We start from the raw sequence: 22,169 nt of genomic DNA on the forward strand, positions 1-22,169 counted from the left end.
AGTAATTGTGACTATTTACAATATTTATATACTAACCTGAAACCCATGACAGTATAAAATTCTCCAAAAAAAACAAGCAGGTAAAGGTTTTCCCTGGACATTAAGTTTATTCATGTCTGACTCTGGGGGTTGGTGCTCATCTCCATTTCTAAGCTGAAGAGCTAGTATTGTCCATAGACACCTCCAAGGTCATGTGGCCAACATGACTGCATGGAGCGCCGTTACCTTCCTGCCAGATTGATACCCACTGAACTACTAACATTTGCATGTTTTCGAACTTCTTGGCTGGCAGAAGCTGGGGCAGACAGCGAGAGCTCACCCCGCTCCCTGGATTTGAACCGTTGACCTTTGGGTCAGCAAGTTCAGCACCTCAGCAGTTTAATCTGCTGCACCACCGGGGGGACTATAAGTAAATTGTAGTAAAACCTCAGACTTCCATAAATGAATCATCATTCAAATCAGTCACGCTTAAACAGATTTGAATTGAGAATAATTTCAGTGTAATTTATTTATTGTGATCCACTACATCGAGCCAGAGATTGGTCTTGCCTTTCCAGGAAACTTTCTCTAAAGAAATGGGGATTTTATGATGCCTCGTAAAAAGAGAAGGAGAAACAGACATTCATTTTTTTTACGTTTTAAAAAACCTTACACCCTGCTTTAGAGGAACATCACTGCTCTTGGATCTTTGGTTGGCTAAAGTGTATTTTTAAATGCTAAACTGAAGTTTCTCTAATGCTAAAAATGTGGGAATGAAGGAACATTTCATAGGAATAAAATCCTTATTTGGAAGGACATGTCTTCATTTTGGTCTCCATCACTACATCTCTGCCATTCATTCGTATAGTTTCAACAAAAGATCTGTCCTTAACTCTGAAACTATTATTTGCTTCAAGAGGTAGCTGACATCCTGCAGAACATGTAGAAAGACATCCATCCAGCAGTCATAGATCTCCTCTTCCATCATGCTTCATCATTGCTCTGGTTATCTAGAACTAATGGGGAATTAGAGCATAACAAAGTCTGGAGAATGTGTTGTCGAAGGCTTTCATGGCCAGGATCACAGGGTTGTTGTGTGTTTTCCAGGCAGGATGGCCATGTTGTCAGGATAGCAATAGCAACCCGCGGAATATCTCAGCCCCTTTTACTTTTAGTGTGATAAAAACTCAAAAATACACATGAGTCTGTTGCTTTAAAGTAGAAAAGAAAAATTTAGTTCTATTCACTGTAGCAAAAAACAAAACAAAAAAAACCCATAAAGCAAAACAGAAGAGTTGCTCTCACCAATATATAACAAACAATATCTCTGGTGAGTTTTCTTTCTTTATTTTTTAAAAAATATTTTATTAAAGATTTTCTTAACAAACAAACAACCAATAACTGGGGGGGGGGGGGATGTGGAAAGGATAGGAGGGAAGGAAAATGGGTTTTTGGCTAGGTGCTGTAGGGATACAGTGAATTTTAAGGGGTGTGTTGGGGGGGGGCGGGTAGGGGGGGGGGGAAGGGAACAACAATTGGGTAAAACAATTTCTAACTTCTTTATCTTGCTTTTTTCAAGTAGTCCTCGAAACATGTCCAGTCTGTCGCTTTCAATGCTCTGTCGTTACTTCTTCTAATCAAAAAGGTCAATTTGTCCATGTTCTTTATTTCCAACAGTTTATCTATTCAGGATTCTTTCATAGGGGCTTTTCCCGATTTCCAGTTTTTCGCTAGCACCATTCTTGCTGCCGTAATAAAGAAAGTAAAAAGTTTGTCTGTATTAATACTAATTATAATTTGAGGGTCGTATAGTCCTAGCAGGAGAAGCTCGGGTTTAAACTCAAAATTTGTTTGTAGTATTTTGTTACTTTCCTCTAAGATTAGTGCCCAATATTTTTTAAATTTTCTACAACTCCACCACATATGGTGATAGGAGCCTATCTGACCTTTACATCTCCAGCACTTATTATTAGTGTTCTTATACATTAATCCTAATTTTTTTGGCGTCAGGTACCACCTATGAATAACTTTTAGCCAATTTGGTGAGTTTTCTTTAAACGACGACATGCAAACAATAGTCTCCCTACTTTGTTATTAGTAGAATGTTATCTTGCCATAAATAAGCAGCACTTCAAACAGCTTCAATCTTCAGCCTCAGGACGCTGCATAACCGCTCCTAGCAGCAGCTTCTTCAGCTCTCAGCGAGCCATCAAGCTAAGCCAAAATGCAAAGCTCAAAGCTTACAAACTTAGTGCCTTGTTTTATGCAGAAATTGATAACACACCCAATTAACTTGTGGCAGCTGTAACAGAAAAGGTTCTGATCCTCCCTTTTAATTAGAAAAAGCCTATTGTAAACCTCTAGTAGCAACACATGTTCCAGAAGTATTCTCTCCTGATGTTTCGCCCACATCTATGGCAGGCATCCTCAGAGGTTGTGAGGTATATTGTGAGGTATATACCTCACAACCTCTGAGGATGCCTACCATAGATGTGGACGAAACGGCAGGAGAGAATACTTCTGGAACATGGCCATACTGCCAGGAAAACACACAACAACCCCAAAATCTGGAGTCTCATATTCCCAGCACTACCCAACAGGATAGTATTTTTCTGCCATAGAGCCACAAAACCATAGGAGCTTCAGCATGGATGTATCAGCTTCATAGAGCACAATAACTTGTATTGTAGTTCAGATAAATATGAGCTCTGGAAGAATCTTGTTGCTGTTCCGTCATCTTGAGAATTGTAATACTAACTGTATAGTCCACAACACTCTTATTTCAAATAAGTGTAGCTGTTATTGCTAGACAAGAGAATCCCAAGGTGCCGGAAATATTCTGACCTGCTGTATATCATGTTCCCCAATGGACAAATACAAATTGCCCTGTTAATCCAATCCTATGTTATTGATGTCCTTTTTAGAAAGGAAAGTAACGAAGCACAAAGCCTGGTAGCAGTGGTAATAAAGCCAGTCAATTGGCCTTGCAATTCTGATTTTTCTTGGACACTTGTTTGAAGACAGGGAGGAGTGTTGACGAAGATTAATATCTCATTGCTCTGTTAAATATAAAAATTGCATAACTGGAAACACTAGCCTTTACTCAAGGTAATTTTAGCCCTCCAAACAGATGTCAGCTCCCATGATCCTCTGTCACTGGCTACGGCTACTGAGAGTTATAGTCCACCGTGGCCCAACCCAGCTTTGATTGAAGACAGTGGGTCTTAATCAAATGAGTTGAAACTGGCTACATAAAAAAACCCTCTAATTCTAACATGATGCATTGATGAACTGTCTGAGGAAACCAGTCTCAGTGGGTACCATTTTACACTCTCTCAGTCTCAGAAGAAAGCAATGGCAAAACTCCTCTGAACAAATATTTTCAAGAAAACCCTGTGATAGGTTAATCTTAAGCTTGACATAAATTTGAAACAACTTGAAAACGCTCAAAAAGATCAGGATTTCTTTTTGTGAAATAAAGCAAAGACAGAAATGCTCATTGATGGATCAAAATATTTAGATGCCCCTAATATTTAAAAGTTTTGGACAAAGGAAGTGACTATCATAGCTTAGCCACACAATTTTTACAGATAATGGATGAAATAGGATTTAATATCACGTAAGAAAATTGTGTGTGTGTGTTTCTGTTGTGATTTTTGTCATTTCTGCTTCTTAACAATTTCTATGTCCTCTTCAATCTTTTTTTAGCTTATGTATATTTACAATGTGTGTGCAGTATTTGTAGTTTATAGGGTTTTTTTTTTTTACAAAATGTTATTAATTTTTATCATTATAAGTAGATTTTCTTCAGTAAAAATACCTTTTACAATGTTTCACTGATGAAAGCCAGGGCACAGGTGATTATGGTGAATCAACACTCAAATTAGATATTAACCAGGAAAAACACACAAACTGGGAGAGCATACAGCAGTCTGCTTTTGCCTAAACCTACAGGGAAACAGTTCCCTCTTGTTGAGTAAATTCAGTGGAAACTACTTTTTTACTTAGAGCATTTTGCAACAATTGATATAAGCTGAGGCATCCAGATTTTGCTGACCTCAGTGCTGGAGTCTCATAGGAATGCACGCAGAGCTTTCCCCACTCATTTCAACTGAAGACTGAAACCATGCAGGTACTCTGACTTGGTTTGTCCAAACCCTTCCCTTCTTTCCTTCACTCCTATCTTTTGTAACATTTTGGCTGATAACAGAGATCTGAAGATCACAAAATCTTTTTTATACATTTTGGTGCTCTTTTATCTAGCCTGAAAAAGGCAATACATTCGTATGGATATTGAGGTTTTCCTTTGGCCAGCCTACCTATTTTTGCTTTTTGTGGGTTTATATGTATATTCTCATATACATATAAACCCACAAAAAGCAAAAATAGGTAGGCACAATACCAGAAATTATCTTCTCAAATGCAAAAGAAAACATGCTTTCTTTTTAAAGATACTCTAGAAAGCTTCTATGTTAAAACGGCGAAAGCCTAGGGCACTAGCTTGCTGGAGAAGTCAAAACATGTAATTCTGTGTTGACTTAGATTTTTTTCTTCCCTACAATAATTCAACTTCCAGTTAAATTTATGTTTATAAGAAGAAACTAGTACTGTATCAGCCAAGATGAATCATATCTGAAAGTTATTTTCTAAAAAGAGTTTAAATTACTAACCAAAACCATTGCATTAAAACAACAAAGAGAGGAAGAGAGAGAGAGATGGAAGGAGGAGAGAGAAAAAGCTGCTTTTCAATCCCAAGGAGCACTCTCTCCTCCAAAAACTCAGCCTCCTTCTACACTGCCTTATAATACTGTTTTGCCCCCCACCCTATTTGGAAGTTGAACTGGCTGCACAGGGAACAGATCGGAATCAAACAAGAATTTATAAATTGATAAGAATTTTAGACTTTCTCTCCTCCTGAGTCTCACTACAAAGTCCTTATGAGGAGAGGTAAAGTCTTTGAGAGATAGACACAGTTCTGGCCGGACTGAGGCTCTTGAATCTTTACTTCTTCTTATTATTCTCTCTTTCTTGCATGGTGTTCAACTGTTTCCAAGATGGTCTCAATATTTAACTTTGATTGGACTTGAATACAGATCCTACTAGACTTGAATACAGCTCATACAGCTGGACGTGCTATTTTGTAGACTTTCCTGCCCTCCTCTCTCTTTACCTTCCAGTCATAAAAAGGCTGACTCTTCCAAGAACCAGAAGTGCCTTACCAGAGGCTCCACCTTTAAGGGGATTTTTAATGGGCAGGGCAGCAAAGACTTCAAATGCAAAGAGGCTTTCAAGACTGACTCCTCAGAAACTGTACATAAAATATTAATCCCTCTAACTAAAAATGGGGTCTTCATGGGGCACAATAAATACAGTTCCAAACAGATAATCTAGGATCAGAAACTAGATTATATGAGAGTGTAGATGGGGCTTTAATTGCAAAAATTGATAACAAATTGGAAAAAAGGTGAGGTGGTGGAGGGCTGCATCCATTTTTTTTTCTATTTCTGAAGCCTCCTTTTCCTGAAAAATTGAACTTTTGAGGAAGAAAATCCAACTAATAGGATTTTTAACTATTTAACAATATTGGAATAATGTATAAGACAAATTACTCATAAATTTACTCCCCCAGTATTATTTCAAAAAGCTGTATGACAAGAAGATTTTTCTTTGGAAGACAATACACAGTATCTGATTATTAAAGTTCCTGGTTTTGGCATCCTTTTCTCAGTTCTTTATGTGGAGATGAATATTTTATGCCTGAGTGACATGATAGAAGATTAGAGGAGACAAAATAATTTTCTGTGTTTTATCAAAGTTGATGGTTTCATCTGTTTTTATTGAGCTTTTTTGCCAGCTTCTAATAAAGTTGCAAAGCCACATAGGTATTTTATAGTTCAGGACCTTATAGCTCTATTTATAGAATAAATATACAAACAAACAAACAAATAAAACATTAAAAAGGGAACTCTATATATAACTGCTGTCTGATAGAAGTGTACTTTTAATATACTAAGCATAGTCATTTTATGCCAAACAAAGTTGCATAATTATGTCATATTATGTATTTTTTATTTTTAAAATATCAAAGTGATTTTCAATCTGTGAAGGATGTAAATATTACACATTTTACTTTTTTCCTGAAAATTTATTTTTTAAAAACACATTCTGAGAACAATCCTAATGGCTTCAACATTTTCTGAAATTTTACATAGCTACTCCTGGGCTTGCCAGAATAATCCATCCTTGTATGAAAGAGTACATGCAGAAGAGAATGATAGGAGTCTTCAAAAGAAGTCCTCTAAGGCACCAACAGCCTGTCTCCATGATACGTTGTGATGTAGAGTTTGAAAAAGAAGTTGGCTTTGTCTTCAACTTCCAATCCACATGAGTATCTTTCCCAACTCTAGGTTTAACAATGTACTCAAAAGTGTGTTGCAACAGAGTTATATTTATTTATTTATTTATTTATTTATTTATTTATTTATTTATTACATGCATTTATACCCCGCCCTTCTCCCCGAGGGGACTCAGAGCGGCTAGGGTTATAATATTGTTATAATATTGACATCACCAAACAGAATGGTATTCCAATAGTTATTAGAGTTTTAGATGGTGCTGTAACAAAATAATAAATGATTCTTCTCAAAATTACTCTTACATTGTGCAAGCATCAATGGCCTGCCTAGCATTGTTACAAATCAAACAGGATTCTATATCTCCTGTCAGGTACTAATGCACACTCAATCAATTTAATTACCTTTGTAATGGCCACAAAAAACAGGAAGGAATGAGGAAGGGTAAAAGAAATTATTCAGAAAAGGAAGGAACCCCGGTGGCACAGCATGTTAAAGTGGTGTGCTGCTGAACTTATGAACCAAAAGGTCGCAGGTTCGAATCCAGGGAGCGGAGTGAGCACCCGCTGTTAGCCCCAGCTTCTGCCAACCTAGCAGTTCGAAAACATGCAAATGTGAGTAGATCAATAGGTACCGCTCCAGCGGGAAGGTAACAGCGCTCCATGCAGTCATGTCGGCCACATGACTTTGGAGGTGTCTACGGACAATGCTGGCTCTTCAGCTTAGAAATGGAGATGAGCGCTAACCCTCAGAGTCTGACATGACTAAATATCAGGGGAAAACCTTCACCTTTACCTTAGGAAAAGGAAGCCCATGATGTATTGCTTCATTGTAGGAAATATTGGAGAAAGCAAGAAGGGGAAGAGTGGATCAAAGGATGATGGGAGAAATATAGGAAGAGATAAAGAAATGTGCGAGTTAAGAGGAAAAGCAACTCCGCATCTGTATGCTTGTTTGCAATGTCCTGCCTCATGTACACAGGAATAATTGTTTGGGGCTACAGACAATGCGGTCACTGTTGCCCGTTTTTGGCCAAAAGATATTTAGCCGCTGGTTTTTGTCAGTTTTATACTAATGTATGCAATGCTTCTGATACGAAATAAATAAAGAGGGAAAGAATGACAAGATGGATGATTTTGCAGAAGAGATGACACACTATGACACTAATCATGCGCTCAGATAGCATGTTAATATTTTCCAGGGGAAATGATAAAAATCTGGGTCTAGCACATCTGGAAGGTAGTGCATTGAGGAAAGCTGATTTTTAAGCAGTCACCAGAATTGAAAGAGACAACACATTTGAAATAAGAAAACCTGAATGAGTTTGTCAATGTTGATTCACAAAATGGCTCTTTATAGTTATGAAAAAGATCTGCTTTGTATGGTATACTATAATGAATGTTTCATGCATGGATTAAACCTTTTATAACAGCCCTCCTTCTATCTTTTAGGATGAATGCAAAAGCTCAGCATCCTATTAGTTGCAGAACATTACTAAAGCTATGGGGACCTCGAACTATGACACATCTTTATAAATAATGCCATCTAGCTTCAAGAAGGGAAATGCCTCAAAGGAATATTGCTTACTGTGGCTCTAAGCCATTGATTTTGTCAACTGTGTTCACATCAAAAAAAGATATGCAGACATATATGAGGCATCTCTTGCCATGTACTTTGGAGCTCTTTGTTTGACTAACAGCAACAGATTACTGAAAATAATGTTGAAAACCTGAAGGTCTGAAGTGGAAAATGTGTGATCTTGCATTATTTGGCAAACAGCACACAAATGATGCTACAGAAAAGTATTTACACTGGGGAATATGGATTTTGTAGCAATGGCTATATGAACATGTCAGTCACACCTCTGAGATTGATGACACACTGTAGATAACATGCTACACATCGTGTACTTGTAGGCAAAATGGATGAGACAGCTACAGCCATATTCTTGGAGACTTGATAAACTCTGTCCTCAAAATTTCTTACTTCACCATCTGTGTCCCAGCATTTCTGCCTGAGGTGGCAGCTTCATTTGGATGGGTCAGGTATTTTCACATATTTCAACATGCTTATCTTACAATGTCTGTTATAACTATGAATATCGCAGGCTCAGGAATAATAGAATTACAGAATCTTCAGAGTTGGAAGGAACACCAAGTTGTATTTCTTGTTATGCAGAAATGCACAATTTAAACCCCTTTTAAAAATGGCCATCCAGCCTTTCTTTCAAGAATCCCAAAAATGGAGAGATCACAACCCTCAGAGGCCAACTATTTCACTATCCAACAGCCCCTACAGAAAAAAGTTCTTCCTAATGTTTAGATAGAATCTCTTTTCTTATAATTTTAATACACTGGTTCATGTTCTGATCTCTATGGCAGCAGAAAACAAAGTGGCTCTATCGTCTACATAACACGCTACAAGATATTTAAAGATAACTGTCACATTCCCTCTCATCTTCTTCAAGCTAAATATTCCCAAATTTCTAAGCTATTCATCATAGTGCTTGGCTTTCAGACCTTTTACCATTTTGATCATCCTACTTTGGGTATGTTTGTGCTTGAACTGTGCTGCCCAGAATTGGACAGAGGATTTGAGGTGAGATGTGAACAAAGCAGAAGAGAGTAGTACTTCTAATTCCTTCAAGTGATACAAAAAGATATATCTCAAGGTATAATGGATGAGAGGTGTTATAAAAACAGACAATAATGTACCATCTGTTGGTTTGTTTATCAGAGTGACTTAATATGCAAGGCCATACTATACACATCTACCAGGAGTTAAATTCTATTGACTTCAGTAGGGCTTGCCCCCAAAACTGTGCATGAGTAAAACCTATCTGATCTTGGATGCTAAGCAGGGTCAACTCTTGTTAATACTTGGATGGGTGACTGCCAATAAATCCCACATGCTGTACGTTATGTTTAAGAGGAAGGGACTGGTAAAACCATCTCTGAGTATTTCTTGCCTAAGAAAACTTTGTGAAATTCACTATAATTTGACAGGCAACTTGAAGGCACGTATTCACCAAGTTGTTTGGTAGCACCACAATCAGAAAAAAAATTATGTTGAATAAGGTGTGAACTTCTGAACTGAAAAGAGATGGCTAATGCAAAAAATAGGGCTTTTTGTCCCATGGCAGTCTGAATGGGTATTTTACACTGAAACTGGAGGTAACTTAGAAGTGCTATTAATCACCCGCTGCTGTCATCTGAGATGATTAGCACTTTTGATCTCTATTGCTTTCCTGAGTGCAATTACTACCTAATTACCTCTCTGTCACCTAATCAAGGGCACTTTTAAAAAAGAGCTGATTGTGTAGAAAGTTGGCTTTTTCCGACAGAAAGAGTGGATTAAAAAACAGCTCACACAGTTAAGCCTAGGACTTTTAGAATGTTTTTGAAAATAAAACAGCTAATAAAATGTTATTAAGAGCAGCTCATATCTTCTGTGAGTGGCCACACAAGTGAAATAAATAAATTAAAATCATACCCATTTCTAATCAGCTTTTACTTCCAATACTGATAGAGCTCTACACATTGTTCCATTTATAAGCAGGAAATGTGCATATGGGAATGTGTACTGTACAGTATCCATCCATTTTCATCCATGTCAAATACTGTGTTGCAGATACATAACATAGCCTGAAGCCAATTTTATACTCAATCTTTGAAAATGTTGTGCATGAAACAAAGTTTGTGTATACTGGACCATCAAAAAATAGAGACGGGCACTATCTCAGTTACCAATGGGGACAATTTTGGAGTATTTCAGAATTCTGAATACAGGATGTTCGGACTTTAGAAATTTGTAATTCATCTGTCAAATAGATCTTATCTGAACAATAGTTTCTTTACTGGGGAATAGGAATTAGGAGTGCATGGGAATTCGTATTTTGGGAGAGAGATCAGTAAGACTACTGAATTTTATTACAGCTCAATTTCCATCATTTATCTCCATGTCAGGAAAAGTTTTAGTGCTTGTCACTAAGGCTTTTGATGAAGAAAACACAGGTAAAAAGTGAATTGTCTTAATTGATTATTCACGAACACTATGTCTTTTCAGCACACAGCTACAAGACTTTGACAAACTTTCTAGAGGTCCTATACAAAGAAGTCAAGGCTTAAGGGTAGTTTTTAACCTAATTTTGTTTGGTGGTGTAGAATAACTGAAAAAGAATTCCCATGAGAAATTAATACAAATTCCAGATAAACAAAAGGAGAATGTATTGTTTGTTTGGTGCATCTACTGGAGCATTAGTCTGTGAAATATCAGCCAAGGCCAAAGAGCACTATGGACAATAATTTGCTGGGCACTGTATGTGTTGGTGTTATGGGATACTTTGCTATTTTACTGACCACTAGAATGTGATGCATGGTAAAAAAAATCTCCTATGAACAGACCAGGAAATAAACTGTGTGTGATGTACATGTTATTATCAAGTGGCCAATATAGAAAATCACATAATCCTCTTTTTATTTTATTGTTTTTAATAATTTCTTCCCTATCAGAATCGTGGAACAACAGGTTCCCCATGAGAAAAGGTGGCAGAAAGGAAGGCAGGGAGAGATTTATTTATACTATAATGACCCACCTTATGTGATATTTCTCTTCATGTACCTGGATTTCCAGGAAATAGCTCCAAAATCCCCTTTATTTCAGGCAGTGTATGCCTTAGTGGAAGTATTGGAGGTAATAACTGTACTGTACTATATTATATTGATTTATTTAAATCTCCTAGCAATAAAATAGCAAATAAAAATTGGTTTATTTCCCCCAAAGTTGAAATTCAAAGTAATTTCATATCCAGCTGTTCATCGACCATTGGATCCACTGTGGAGTTTAGAATCACTTTTGTCTGAATTATTCTGTTTTTTTCTCTATATGCTAGGGGCAGAATTATAAGTTCGCACAATCGGTCTGTACATTTCTTGATGGCAAATTTGTCTCTCTGTCTGCTTTGTCTTTCCCTCCCTCCTTCTCCCTCTCTGCTTCTCTCTTATACACACACTTCACTCTTTGAAACTGAAAGCAGGATGGATTTATGTTATCTTATTCTCAAAACAACCCTGAAGGTTGAAGATACTGCCTTGCCCAAGGTTAGGTAAAGGGTTTTCCCTGACATTAAGTCTAGTCATGTTTGACTCTGGGGATTGGTGCTCATCTCCATTTCTAAGCTGGAGCCGGTGTTGTCCATAGACATCTCCAAGGTCATGTGGCTGGCATGACTGCATGGAGCGCTGTTACCTTCCTGCCAGAGCGGTACCTATTGATCTACTCACATTTGCATGTTTTTGAACTGCTAGGTTCTCAGAAGCTGGGGCTAACAGCGGGAACTCACCTTTCTCCCTGGATTTGAACCACCGACCTTTTGATTAGCAAGTTCAGCAGCTCAGTGGTTTTGCCTGCTGAACCACCGAGGGTAACTGGCCCAAGGTTACCCAGTGCTATTCATAGCTGAGGAAACAGTTTCTGTAGTACTCACTCACACTCCTATACAATCTCTAGACAAAACAGTTCACGCTTAAGATCTGTTGAAATAGATGCCCCATTGAAATAAACTAGCTCCAAAATTGCAATGAAACAGGACAATTTCTGAGAAGCCAATGTGGGTGTTCGTAGGCAGATGTCCCTGAGGCAAGGATGTGCATTTTAAACTAGGATTAGAGGTAGAGGCAGAAAATAGAGCCACAAATTATAGAGATCTAAATATAACTCACAACATAAAGAATTTAAACTGGGAGGTGGGAGAATAGGAAAGATAATTGACACCTGCCATCTCTTGTTCCATCCCACACATGCATAGTGGGATCTTCTTCATGGGTAAAATACCTGTGCTCTCTTCTGGAAGAGGATATTGAAGGCTTAGGCAACATTTCTGAAGCAAATGCACCTGAAGGCGACACTGTTCTCAGAAACACAACAGTAGAATACGGCACTGTATTTAAACAAATGTGGAATAGTGCCATTAGCAATAGCATCACATTGTGGCTTTCTGGTCCTGGTAGTAATTTGTGCTGACAGAGTAACAGAAATTCGGAGGCCCAGGGCAAGGTTTTCTGCAGGACTCCTTGGAGCATTCTGCCTTTGTATATTTGAAATGTACACAGGCCTGACATAGCTGTCCTCCACATTTCTCCGAATAAAGAGGAAGCCAGGCTCCTGAACAGTCTTTAATATAGAGTTGTTCCCTTGCTGGGATATATTTAGAGCTAAGCTTCGTTGGGAATCAGTACCTGAGACAGCAGTCTTTGCACTCTAGAAAACCCATTGGAAACAGCCTCTGGCTCTGAGCACGAGCGAAAAGAGCAGAGACAATCCCTGACTCTCTACGGCAGACAAGATTTTGGTGTATCTGAGGGTGTAAAGGGAGGGGGAAAGGGAATGCCAAGGCCAGCAGAATTCAGAAGTCCCCTTCAGTCATTTTCTAAATCTCTGACCATTCAAGGGCTTGGGTGAAACATACAATTGCTTACAAGATTTGAATGTTTCTAAATATACTTATTAAACAACCATATCATGTTGAATCAGATATGCTAAGGGGTCTGTTTACACTCAGCTGATTTCATTTGCATGCCCACAATGTCTCTCTGTGTATCTGATAGGAAAGAAGTCCTCATGAATATTTACTGGGATGTGAGATGCACCTCTGAGCAAGTAGGTGGCTTGAAAATACATCCTATGGCATATAAGGGACACCACTCCCAAGTAAGCTAAGCACATTCAGGATTTCAGCCTAAAACAGCCAAGTCCGCTGAAGCAAGAATCTTGTATCTATGCATTTAAGAATAAACCCGCGTCTTCTTCTGAGTAGAAATCATCTTCTGGTGGGCAATCTTCTAGCTGTCTACTCAGAAGTAAGTATTTGACCTCTCAGATCACAACGGTCTTATTGCAAATTATATTAACCATCCAACAGTCAGTGTGCAACTAGGAAGAGGAAACAGTATTGTCACCTCTTCCTCCCCATAGGAGTCTCTCCATCCCTCTTAAAATGTTACATACAGAGAGGGTAGGTTAATTCTTCTGCATGGGCCAAGCTATGAGTGAGGAATGGGAAGCTCCCTGAAAATTGGAACACCTTACACATGGGGATCTGTCACGGAAAGTTACTTTCACCTAAGGTTTAAGAAATCTCCCATTTTTCTTGCCACAAATTGTATACTGTTCATATGTTGAAAGGCTTGGAATTATATGGATATTGTTGGGCTGTAATTATGCTGTCTAGTGTTGCTGCACAGCAATATCTGAAAGGCTGTACAGTTCTCAGCGCAGATATGAGAATGGCAAGGGAGGTGGACACCAGAGTACTGAGCAAATGAGACAGTGGTAGATGTCTTATATCTGGGTGGCCCCCACGTAGCCTTCCAAGTCTAATCTGCCATTGTCAACATAGGCAATAGTGAGGGATGGGTGCCATAGTCAAACAATTTGGAGGGAGATATGTACTATAAGAACCTGCATCCCCCCACCCCTGACAAAATCCAGTGAAGAGTCCAAGTAGAGTTTTAAAATGTATTTGGATCCTAGCATTGAACATTTTGTATTTTTCCCCATCTATGATACATCTAAGCAAAAAAAAACTACAGAGTAAAGGGAATTCGTAGACTGTAATTTCTTGTTTGCCTTAGCGGGGGCCTTTTGGAATAGCCTTTCTAATCTAGGCTTCAGGAAATGTCATTTTTCAATCACTATGATAGCTAAGAATTTGAGTTGGTAGTTTTGACTCAGAATTTATCATATTGCACTTTTTAGTGGCTTCCACTATCTGCCTTTCAAACTTTCCTATGCCCTCCCTAAAAGTCCTTAAGTTAAGAAAGTACAGTCTAGCATGAGACTGGGGGGGGGGGGGGATATAATCAAACTACTCACCTTAAAAACCAATTTCCCTCACATCCCATATTAATCACTGTCCCATTGCAGGGTGACAGTGACAGTGAACTGCATCATATAAAGTCTGTTTAACAGCATAGAAAGGACCACCTGGACTGTCAGTGGTATTTGAAGGAGGCATTGAGTTAAAGAGAAGAAAAAAGACACTGGGAAACGACGGGAACCCCTTTGAGATGTTCACATCCAGGTGGAAAATGTAGAATTTATGTGATGGGAACACTGATTAGTGCCAGCAGGCCCAACATCTGTGATCTGTCAGGCTGGAATAAAGAAAACATGAACAACAGATGCTTTGTGCATGCCACATGAGCAAGGCCAGGATGTCATGTCATTTTACAGACGATCCAAAGGATACTATCAGGTCATCTGAGGAGTTTTACCAGCTGAGCTGCTGAACTTGCTGACAGAAAGGTCAGTAGTTTGAATCTGGGCAGCGGGGTGAGCTCCTGCTGTTAGCCACAGCTTCTGCCAACTTAGCAGTTTGTAAACATGTAATGTGAGTAGATCAATAGGTACCGCTCCAGCGGGAAGGTAGCAGCACTCCATGTAGTCATGCTGGCCACATGATCTTGGAGGTGTCTACAGGCAACACTGGCTCTTCGGCTTAGAAATGGAGATGAGCACCAACCGTCAGAGTCGGACAGTGCAAGACTTAATGTCAGGGGAAAACCTTCACCTTTACCACGTCACTTTCTTTTTATCATGAGCATACCTTGATAATCTTGCTGGGCAGGAATTCAGTGGTGGAATTCAGTGTATAGGTTTCCTTTACTGCCTCAGCAATATAAATATTATGATATGAATTTGAATGAAATATGAACATTAGAGCAGGAGATGGGGACGATTTGATATACATGAGACCACATCTCCTTCTATGAACCAGCATGGTCATTAAGATCTGCTGGGGAGACACTTCTCTTGGTCCCACCTCCGTCTCAAATTGGTGCAGACGAGAGAGAGGGCCTTTTCGGTGGTGGTGCCCCGGCTCTGGAATGCCCTCCCTAGAGAGAGAAAGCTAGCCCCTTCGCTTCAAGCCTTCCATTCCAGCTTAAAAACATGGCTTTTTAAGCAAGCCTTTGATCTTACAAAGCTTTTAAAGGATTAGTCCGAGGACTTGCTGTGGGCATCACATTGGCACCGGGCTATCTCAATTGAAACAACTTGTTTTTATCCACAGCTATGACTGCATTTTATGAATTTTAATGTTTTACATTGTAATTATGTATGTGATTGTAATTATGTGGTTTTTATCATTTCAAATTTATGTATTATCTATATGCGGCACTTCACTGTATTTTGTTGGCCGCCCCGAGTCCCTTTGGGGAGATGATGGCAGGGTAGATGTTTGTACCTCCAACTCCCAGAAGTCCTAGCCAGCTGTTCCAATGGCCAGGAATTCTGGGAGCTGAAGTCCAAAACACCTGGAGGGCCACAGGTTGTGCAGGCCTGGTCTAACTTAATAGAAGGTAGCTTCATATAATCATATGCTGGGACAACCAAATATCATATTGTTTTCCCTGGTTTGGTTCCTAAATTCTGTCAGATGTCCTCAGCATCTATATTTTGGTGGTTTAGGCCCCTTCTACACTGCCATAAAAAATCCAGATTATCTGCTTTGAACTGGATTATATAGCAGTGTAGACTCAAATATCCAGTCCACAACAGATCATGTAGGTAATTTGATTTATATGGCAGTGTAGAAGGATCCTTAGATTTACTGCATTTGCAAATAGTTGAGTTCAAATGTGGAAGCAGGTGGGCCAGCAAACAATCAAAAGCCATGATAAGAAAAGTTTACCAAACCATCCCAGTCTAGCAATGGATTCTTCAGGGAGCTGCCTGATTAGGTGCTTAAGCTCTTGGCATGCCGAAACTGTCTTATTCTTCTTAGGCCTCTTCTACACTGCCCTTGTATCCCAGGATCTGATCCCAGATTATCTGTTTATCCCAGATTATCTGGCAATGGAGACTCATATAATCCAGTTTAAAGCAGATAATCTAGGATCAGATCCTGGGATATAGGGCAGCGTAGAAGGGGGCTTATGTTAATTGGGTATATGGTGTAAGAAAATAAAATCCTCCAAAAGGATGGTGGCATCAATATACACATTTGAAATGCATGTACTCGCATGTGGTTCTAGTTGGCCCAAGTATAAATTTCAAAATGATTCACTTCCTTGGCAGGAGTAGGTGTCCATCATATAAAGGTTAAAGGTTTCCCCTGACATTAAATCTAGTCATGTCTGACTCTGGGGGTTGGTGCTCATCTCCATTTCTAAGCCGAAGAGCCGGCATTGTCCGTAGACACTTCCAAAGTTATGTGGCCATCATGACTGCATGGAGCACTGTCACCATCCCACGAAAGCAGTACCTATGGATCTATTCACATTTGTATGTTTTTGAACTGCTAGGTTGGCAGAAGCTGGAGCTCACCCCATTCCCAGGACTCGAACCACCAACCTTTAGGTCAGCAAGTTCAGCAGCTCAGCAGTTTAACCCGCTGCGCCATCAGGGGCTCTGTCCATCATATACATTATACATTTCCAAAAATAGGAAGATAGGAAGCTGCCCTATAGCAGATCCAGGAATACAGGGCTAGCTGGTTTTCCCGCATTGTCCTATTAATCATAATACTGTCTCCCATTTCTGACACAGGAAAAACCCCACGAGGGTCTCAAAAATGTGAGAAATCTAAGTATTCCTATCTAATGAGAAGTTGCCTTACAAGCCTCTACTAAAGCAGATAGTACAGCAAGTTAAAAAGCATAGCATATAACATATACATATGAACAGCAGCATAAGCAAATAAATGAGCAGATATATAAATCCTATATAATGTGTTTCAAATAAAATTGACAAGACTCAAAGTTCTGACATATTCTTGACACTGACCATGACTCTCTTAGTTTTCATAGGGAGTTAAGTGCCGGCTTTCTCAGTTCAGGAAATATAGTTCATGAAAGGTGATACTAAAACTTTGTTTAAGATAACCAAGAACTATACAATTCAAATAATATGTGAGCTTTCACCTCATTTGGCAAACCTTCCAGTAACCCTCCGAGGTTCAGGAGCGGGTTGCCCTCAAGGTGGCCAGCCAAGAAACCTCAGTTTGCGGGCTGGGGGGAAGCGGGATGAGAGGTGGCCGAAGGAACCCACCGTTCCTATGCAGTTGCAGTATCACACTTTCAAACTACCAAGAAGAAGAAGAAGAAAAGAAAAGAATGAAATAGGGTATCTATGCTTGTAGTCAAACTACCAACTAGAATAGAGAAAATCAAACAACATGTATTTGAAAACATTCTTTGGGCGGGAGTGAAAAAGTACCCGGTTAACCTAATCGGGTTAGAATATGTTTAAACTAACAATTCAGAGCTCCGAGAAGTGAAAGCGGGAAGGAACAGTGATGGAAGATTGGGAAAGGAGAATGATTTAATAACTTTACAATTAACAATTAATAATTCAAACAATTTAACTATCCAAGAGAAGGCAATATAAGGTATTTGGTGAATGATGAGACTTGGAACACAGCTAGTAGCCCAGGGAAGGAAAAAAAGCTGACCTTCAGGGACAGTTGTTGTGTCTGGTGGTGCTGTGACATCGGAGAGTTTGGGTGCTGAGGAGGGAAGAAGGGACCAAGAAGTGGAAGAAGAGGCAGAACCAGAGGAGGAGGCTTTTCAAGAGGGCCCATACCCAATTTTAGAAGCACTTGAGCGACCAGGAAGAATTGCAAAGAGAAGAGGTACTGCAGCCGCACTAAGAGAGATACTAAGAGAGACACAGCACCCAGCCGCCAGAACCCAGATGGGACAGCAACAGAGAGAGAGAGAGAGAGAGAGAGAGAGCCTGCGCAAGAGTGAGAGACAGGCAGAAATGACGGGAGACCAGGATGAGAAGCAGACAAGGGAAGCAGCCATGAGAGGGGAGAGGCTTCAGAGGGAAGAAGTAGACTTGCGTAGTGAGATCGAGAGGCAGATGTAAGCAAGAGGAGTAACGGAAGCAGCTGATTTGAGGACCTTGCTGTGGGGGGGAGGTGAACAGAGACTGTGTTATGCCCATCGTGTTGACAGGGGAAAGGGGAAAAATTGTAATTGTGGGTAAATGATATCTGACTTAGCAGGGGGTTAAATGCACATACTGTTTCAATAAGCCTATCACCTATTTAACACACTTAACAACAAAAAGTTTATATAGAAAGGAGACTCGAACAGGGGGTTTATATATAGAAAAAAGTGCTGCAGGCCGAAAGCCACTATAAAGCACAACACTATAACCTTCTACCCAGGTACTGGTGGACGGATCCTCTGAAGATGATGGCAGTGAAACCAAAGATGGACAAAGAAGACAAAAGACCTCTTTGGAGAAGAAGCTCTATCTCAGAAGAGATAAGCTTAAAAGATGTAATGAGGGAATTACAAAAAATAACTGACAATCAAAAATGTTTCAAATGGAAATGATAACAATGAGAAGTGAAATGTCTACAATGAGAAAAGAATTAACAAAGGAATTTGGAGAAATGAAGAGAGAGATGCAAAACCTCCAAAAGGACATTAGAGATATTAAAGAAGAGAAACAAAGAATGGAGAAGACCCAAGACAAATTTAAAAATAAATTAGAAAAACTGGAGAGTCAAAATGCTAAATTAGAAGAGCAACAGGAGAGGCTGGAGAAGAGGGAATTAGAATTCCAAGTGAGATTAAGAAATATTGAGAAAATATAAGAGCAATAGTGACTAAATTGCTTGCAGACCTGCTTCAAGTAATGGAGGACGAAATGGATATCAGTATAGAAAGAGCATACTGTGTCACCACAAATTTCTCAAAGAAAAATAATACTCTGAGAGACATTATAGTGCATTTTGAGAGGACCAAAATAAGGGATGTTGTACTGAGTGAAAGCAACAAGAATTCTGTCCACTTCAAAGGAAAAAAGTGACAATTTTGAAGGAATAACTTAAAATCACCCTGCAGAAAAGGAAAAAAATCTATTCCTCAGAGAAGAACTCAAAAGAAGAGAAATCCAATTCTGCTGGGAAAGGAAAAAGGGAATAATGGCAACATACGAACAGGAGAAACACTGGATAACATCGGAAGACAAGGCCAAGGAATTTTATAAAAGAATAAATGAAATATAAAGACAGATCCGACCCAATAGAGGAACACACAGACAGAGAAAGAAAGAGAGCAAGAACCATCTCCCCAGAAAAAGTCGTTACCTCTCACGGAACAAAACCTATAGATCTAATAGTCTTAAAAGAAGTAGAAGAAGGATAAATTATGGAAATGAAATGCTATTCTAACCACATTAATGGAATCAACACCCCTCAATAAAACAAAAAGATTATTCACTAAATTATAAAAGTCCAGTCTTGATTTAATCACTCTTCAGGAAACTCACATCTGCCAAAGACACATAGCACACCTGCACCAAATTTTTTAAGGTAACATCTACATTTCTTCAGCAATGGAAAAAAAAAGAGAGTCATAGTTTTATACATCAGTCCAAAATTAAACTCAGAGCTATCATTTAAGGACGACGACGGAAGGATGGTAGGAGCTAAAATCAGGATAGGGAATCAGACAATTCTTGTCTGTAATATATACGTCCCTAATGGGCCAAAAACATCATTTTTAGAAAAATTAAGGGGAAAATCACAAATCAAGTCTTTGATGAGCTAACAATACTGGGCAATTTTAATGGATTGTTAAATCCAGAATTAGATTTTTTTTAAAAGGGAACAATTTAATTAAAAAAGAGAGAAGATCAACATGCAGAAAACTACCAGTAAATTTCCTTAAACTGATGCAGGATTGGAACCTATTAGACTCCTGGAGAAGGCAGGGAAAAAGATTATACCTTCCTTTCGGCCAGACATGGTACATGGACCAGAATAGGCATGTTTTACCACTGTTGGTGGATGTGTGAGAAAGCTAGGAACTTTTGGAAGGAAATACAGCAAAAAAACCCAAAAGATGCTACAAATTAAAATTGATCTAGATCCCAAATACTGCCTGCTAGGACTATACGATATAGAAAAAGACAAAAACAAAGAAAATTTATTCAATTATCTAATAACGGAGTGGAGTACAATACTTAAATGTAGTTTTTTCTCCACCTTTAGACTTACGGCCCTCCCGAAACCCAATTGTTGTTTCTTCGCCCCCCCCCCCCCCGCCCCTCATCCTTTTATTCTCTGTAATCTCGTTTTGTTTTTTGTTTTTTCTTTCCCCTGTTTGTTGCCATTAAGTGTTCTTTCTTTTAACAAAACTAATAAAATCTATTTTTTAAAAAAGAAATATAAAGAAGCCCTGGAAATTAACAGGTGGTACAATAAAATATTCGAGCTTATGAATATGGATAGGTTAACATATTTATTAGCAAAAAATAAAGGTAGACCAAAAAAACAAAGAAACTGGGAGTTAATCAAGAACTATCTAAAGAATGTGAATGTTAAGATTCTGATTTAAAATACACATACAAAAATATATAAACCAAAGAGAGGGGAATCTTGAGGCTGGATTTACAGAATAAGATAATTAACCATTTAAGACACAAAGTTGTAATGACATCAGGCATCAGATGGAGCAATCGGGGGGCAAGAGCAGAGGGTGATATATATATATATATATATATATATATATATATATATATATATATATATATATATACATACACACACACACACACACACATATACACACACATATTCACACATTGCCGTATATGTGTATATTGTCATGTGTTATTTGTGGTCATTCTATTATTATTATTATTATTATTATTATTATTATTATTATTATTATTATTATTATTATTATATCTTTTCTTTTCCTCTTTTCTCTCTTGTTTGTCCCATTGGGGGTATCACGAGGTTCATATCACATTGCTGTCTTTATGTGCAGTCCTGTCTGTTTGCACATCATTATATGTGTGTATCACAATTTTAGGAAAGCACCAATAAAAATATATTTTCAAAAAAGGATACCATCCATCCATCTTGCCCTTGGTCGGCCCCTCTTTCTTTTTCCTTCCATTTTCCCCAGCATCATTCTCTTCTCCAAGCTTTCTTGTCTTCTCATTATGTGGCCAAAGTATTTCATCTTTGCCTCTAATATCCTTCCCTCCAGTGAGAATTTAAAGCAAAGAGGTTGTTTATCTTGGCCCAGATCCGTGTTTTAGTCTTCTGTTTTTAATATTTTATGCTGTATGTTGTTTTTTATGATGGTTTTATTGATGTTGATGTTTTATTGTTGAAATATTCGCTTCACTGTTTTATTGTTGTATATGTCGGGCTTTGTCCCCATGTAAGCCGCTCTGAGTCCCTCCGGGGAGATGGGGCGGGGTATAAAAATAAAGTTGTTATTATTATTATTATTATTATTATTATTATTATTATTATTATTATTATTATCTTTGCTTTAAATAGTAGATTCAGGCAATTTATCATAGAATTATAGATTTAATTATCATCAGGATTGCAACATGCAAGGAAGGTTTTTAATACATTCATGATTCAAGACCAGTGGCATATTTGTTGGTGATAACTGGTTTTATCTATTGTAAAACTCAATGTGTACAAGTAGACTAAGATCCCCTCTACATAGATGTATAAGATCCACATTATCTGCTTTGAATTGGATTATATGGCAGTGTAGACTAAAATAATCCAGTTGTGGATTTTCTGTTTTGATAACCTGGATTATCTGGCAGTGTAGAAGGGGCCAAGGACTCTCAAATTACCACTTTAGGTAGCTATCACATTGGAGATATTTAGTTTCCATGATGCAAACAGATTATTTTACTTTTGTAAAATGACCCCCACTCCTTCTTGATGTTTGATCCTAGTGTGAAGGCAGAAGACAGGTTCTTTAAAGAGGGGTGAGGGAATTGGTTTCTTAAGTGAATTTCAAACCTTTGCCTTACTTTGATTCTCTTTCAGGATGGTTG

At 38.5% G+C, this 22,169-nt stretch overlaps 1 protein-coding gene across 5 annotated transcripts in view; it reads right to left on the minus strand.

Annotated features, from left to right (window-relative positions):
• Positions 1 to 1,291: 1,291 nt before the first annotated feature.
• The window catches only part of manea (mannosidase endo-alpha), a 59,771-nt gene continuing 38,893 nt past the window's right edge, over positions 1,292 to 22,169 (minus strand). For 4 of the 5 annotated variants that reach the window (XR_010006048.1, XR_010006074.1, XM_062980585.1 and 1 more), the window contains one exon: positions 1,292 to 1,724. Coding sequence is in view for 1 of the 5 variants with exons in the window: in XM_062980585.1 (XP_062836655.1) it covers positions 1,666 to 1,724 (59 nt within the window). In the remaining 4 variants the exon portion in view is untranslated. Of the gene's footprint in view, positions 1,725 to 13,833; positions 14,486 to 22,169 lie in introns of those variants that run through there. The other variant, XM_062980597.1, reaches the window with a different exon arrangement.

This window comes from Anolis carolinensis, chromosome 1 (assembly GCF_035594765.1).
Source record: "Anolis carolinensis isolate JA03-04 chromosome 1, rAnoCar3.1.pri, whole genome shotgun sequence".
Taxonomy (NCBI): Eukaryota; Metazoa; Chordata; class Lepidosauria; order Squamata; family Dactyloidae; genus Anolis; species Anolis carolinensis.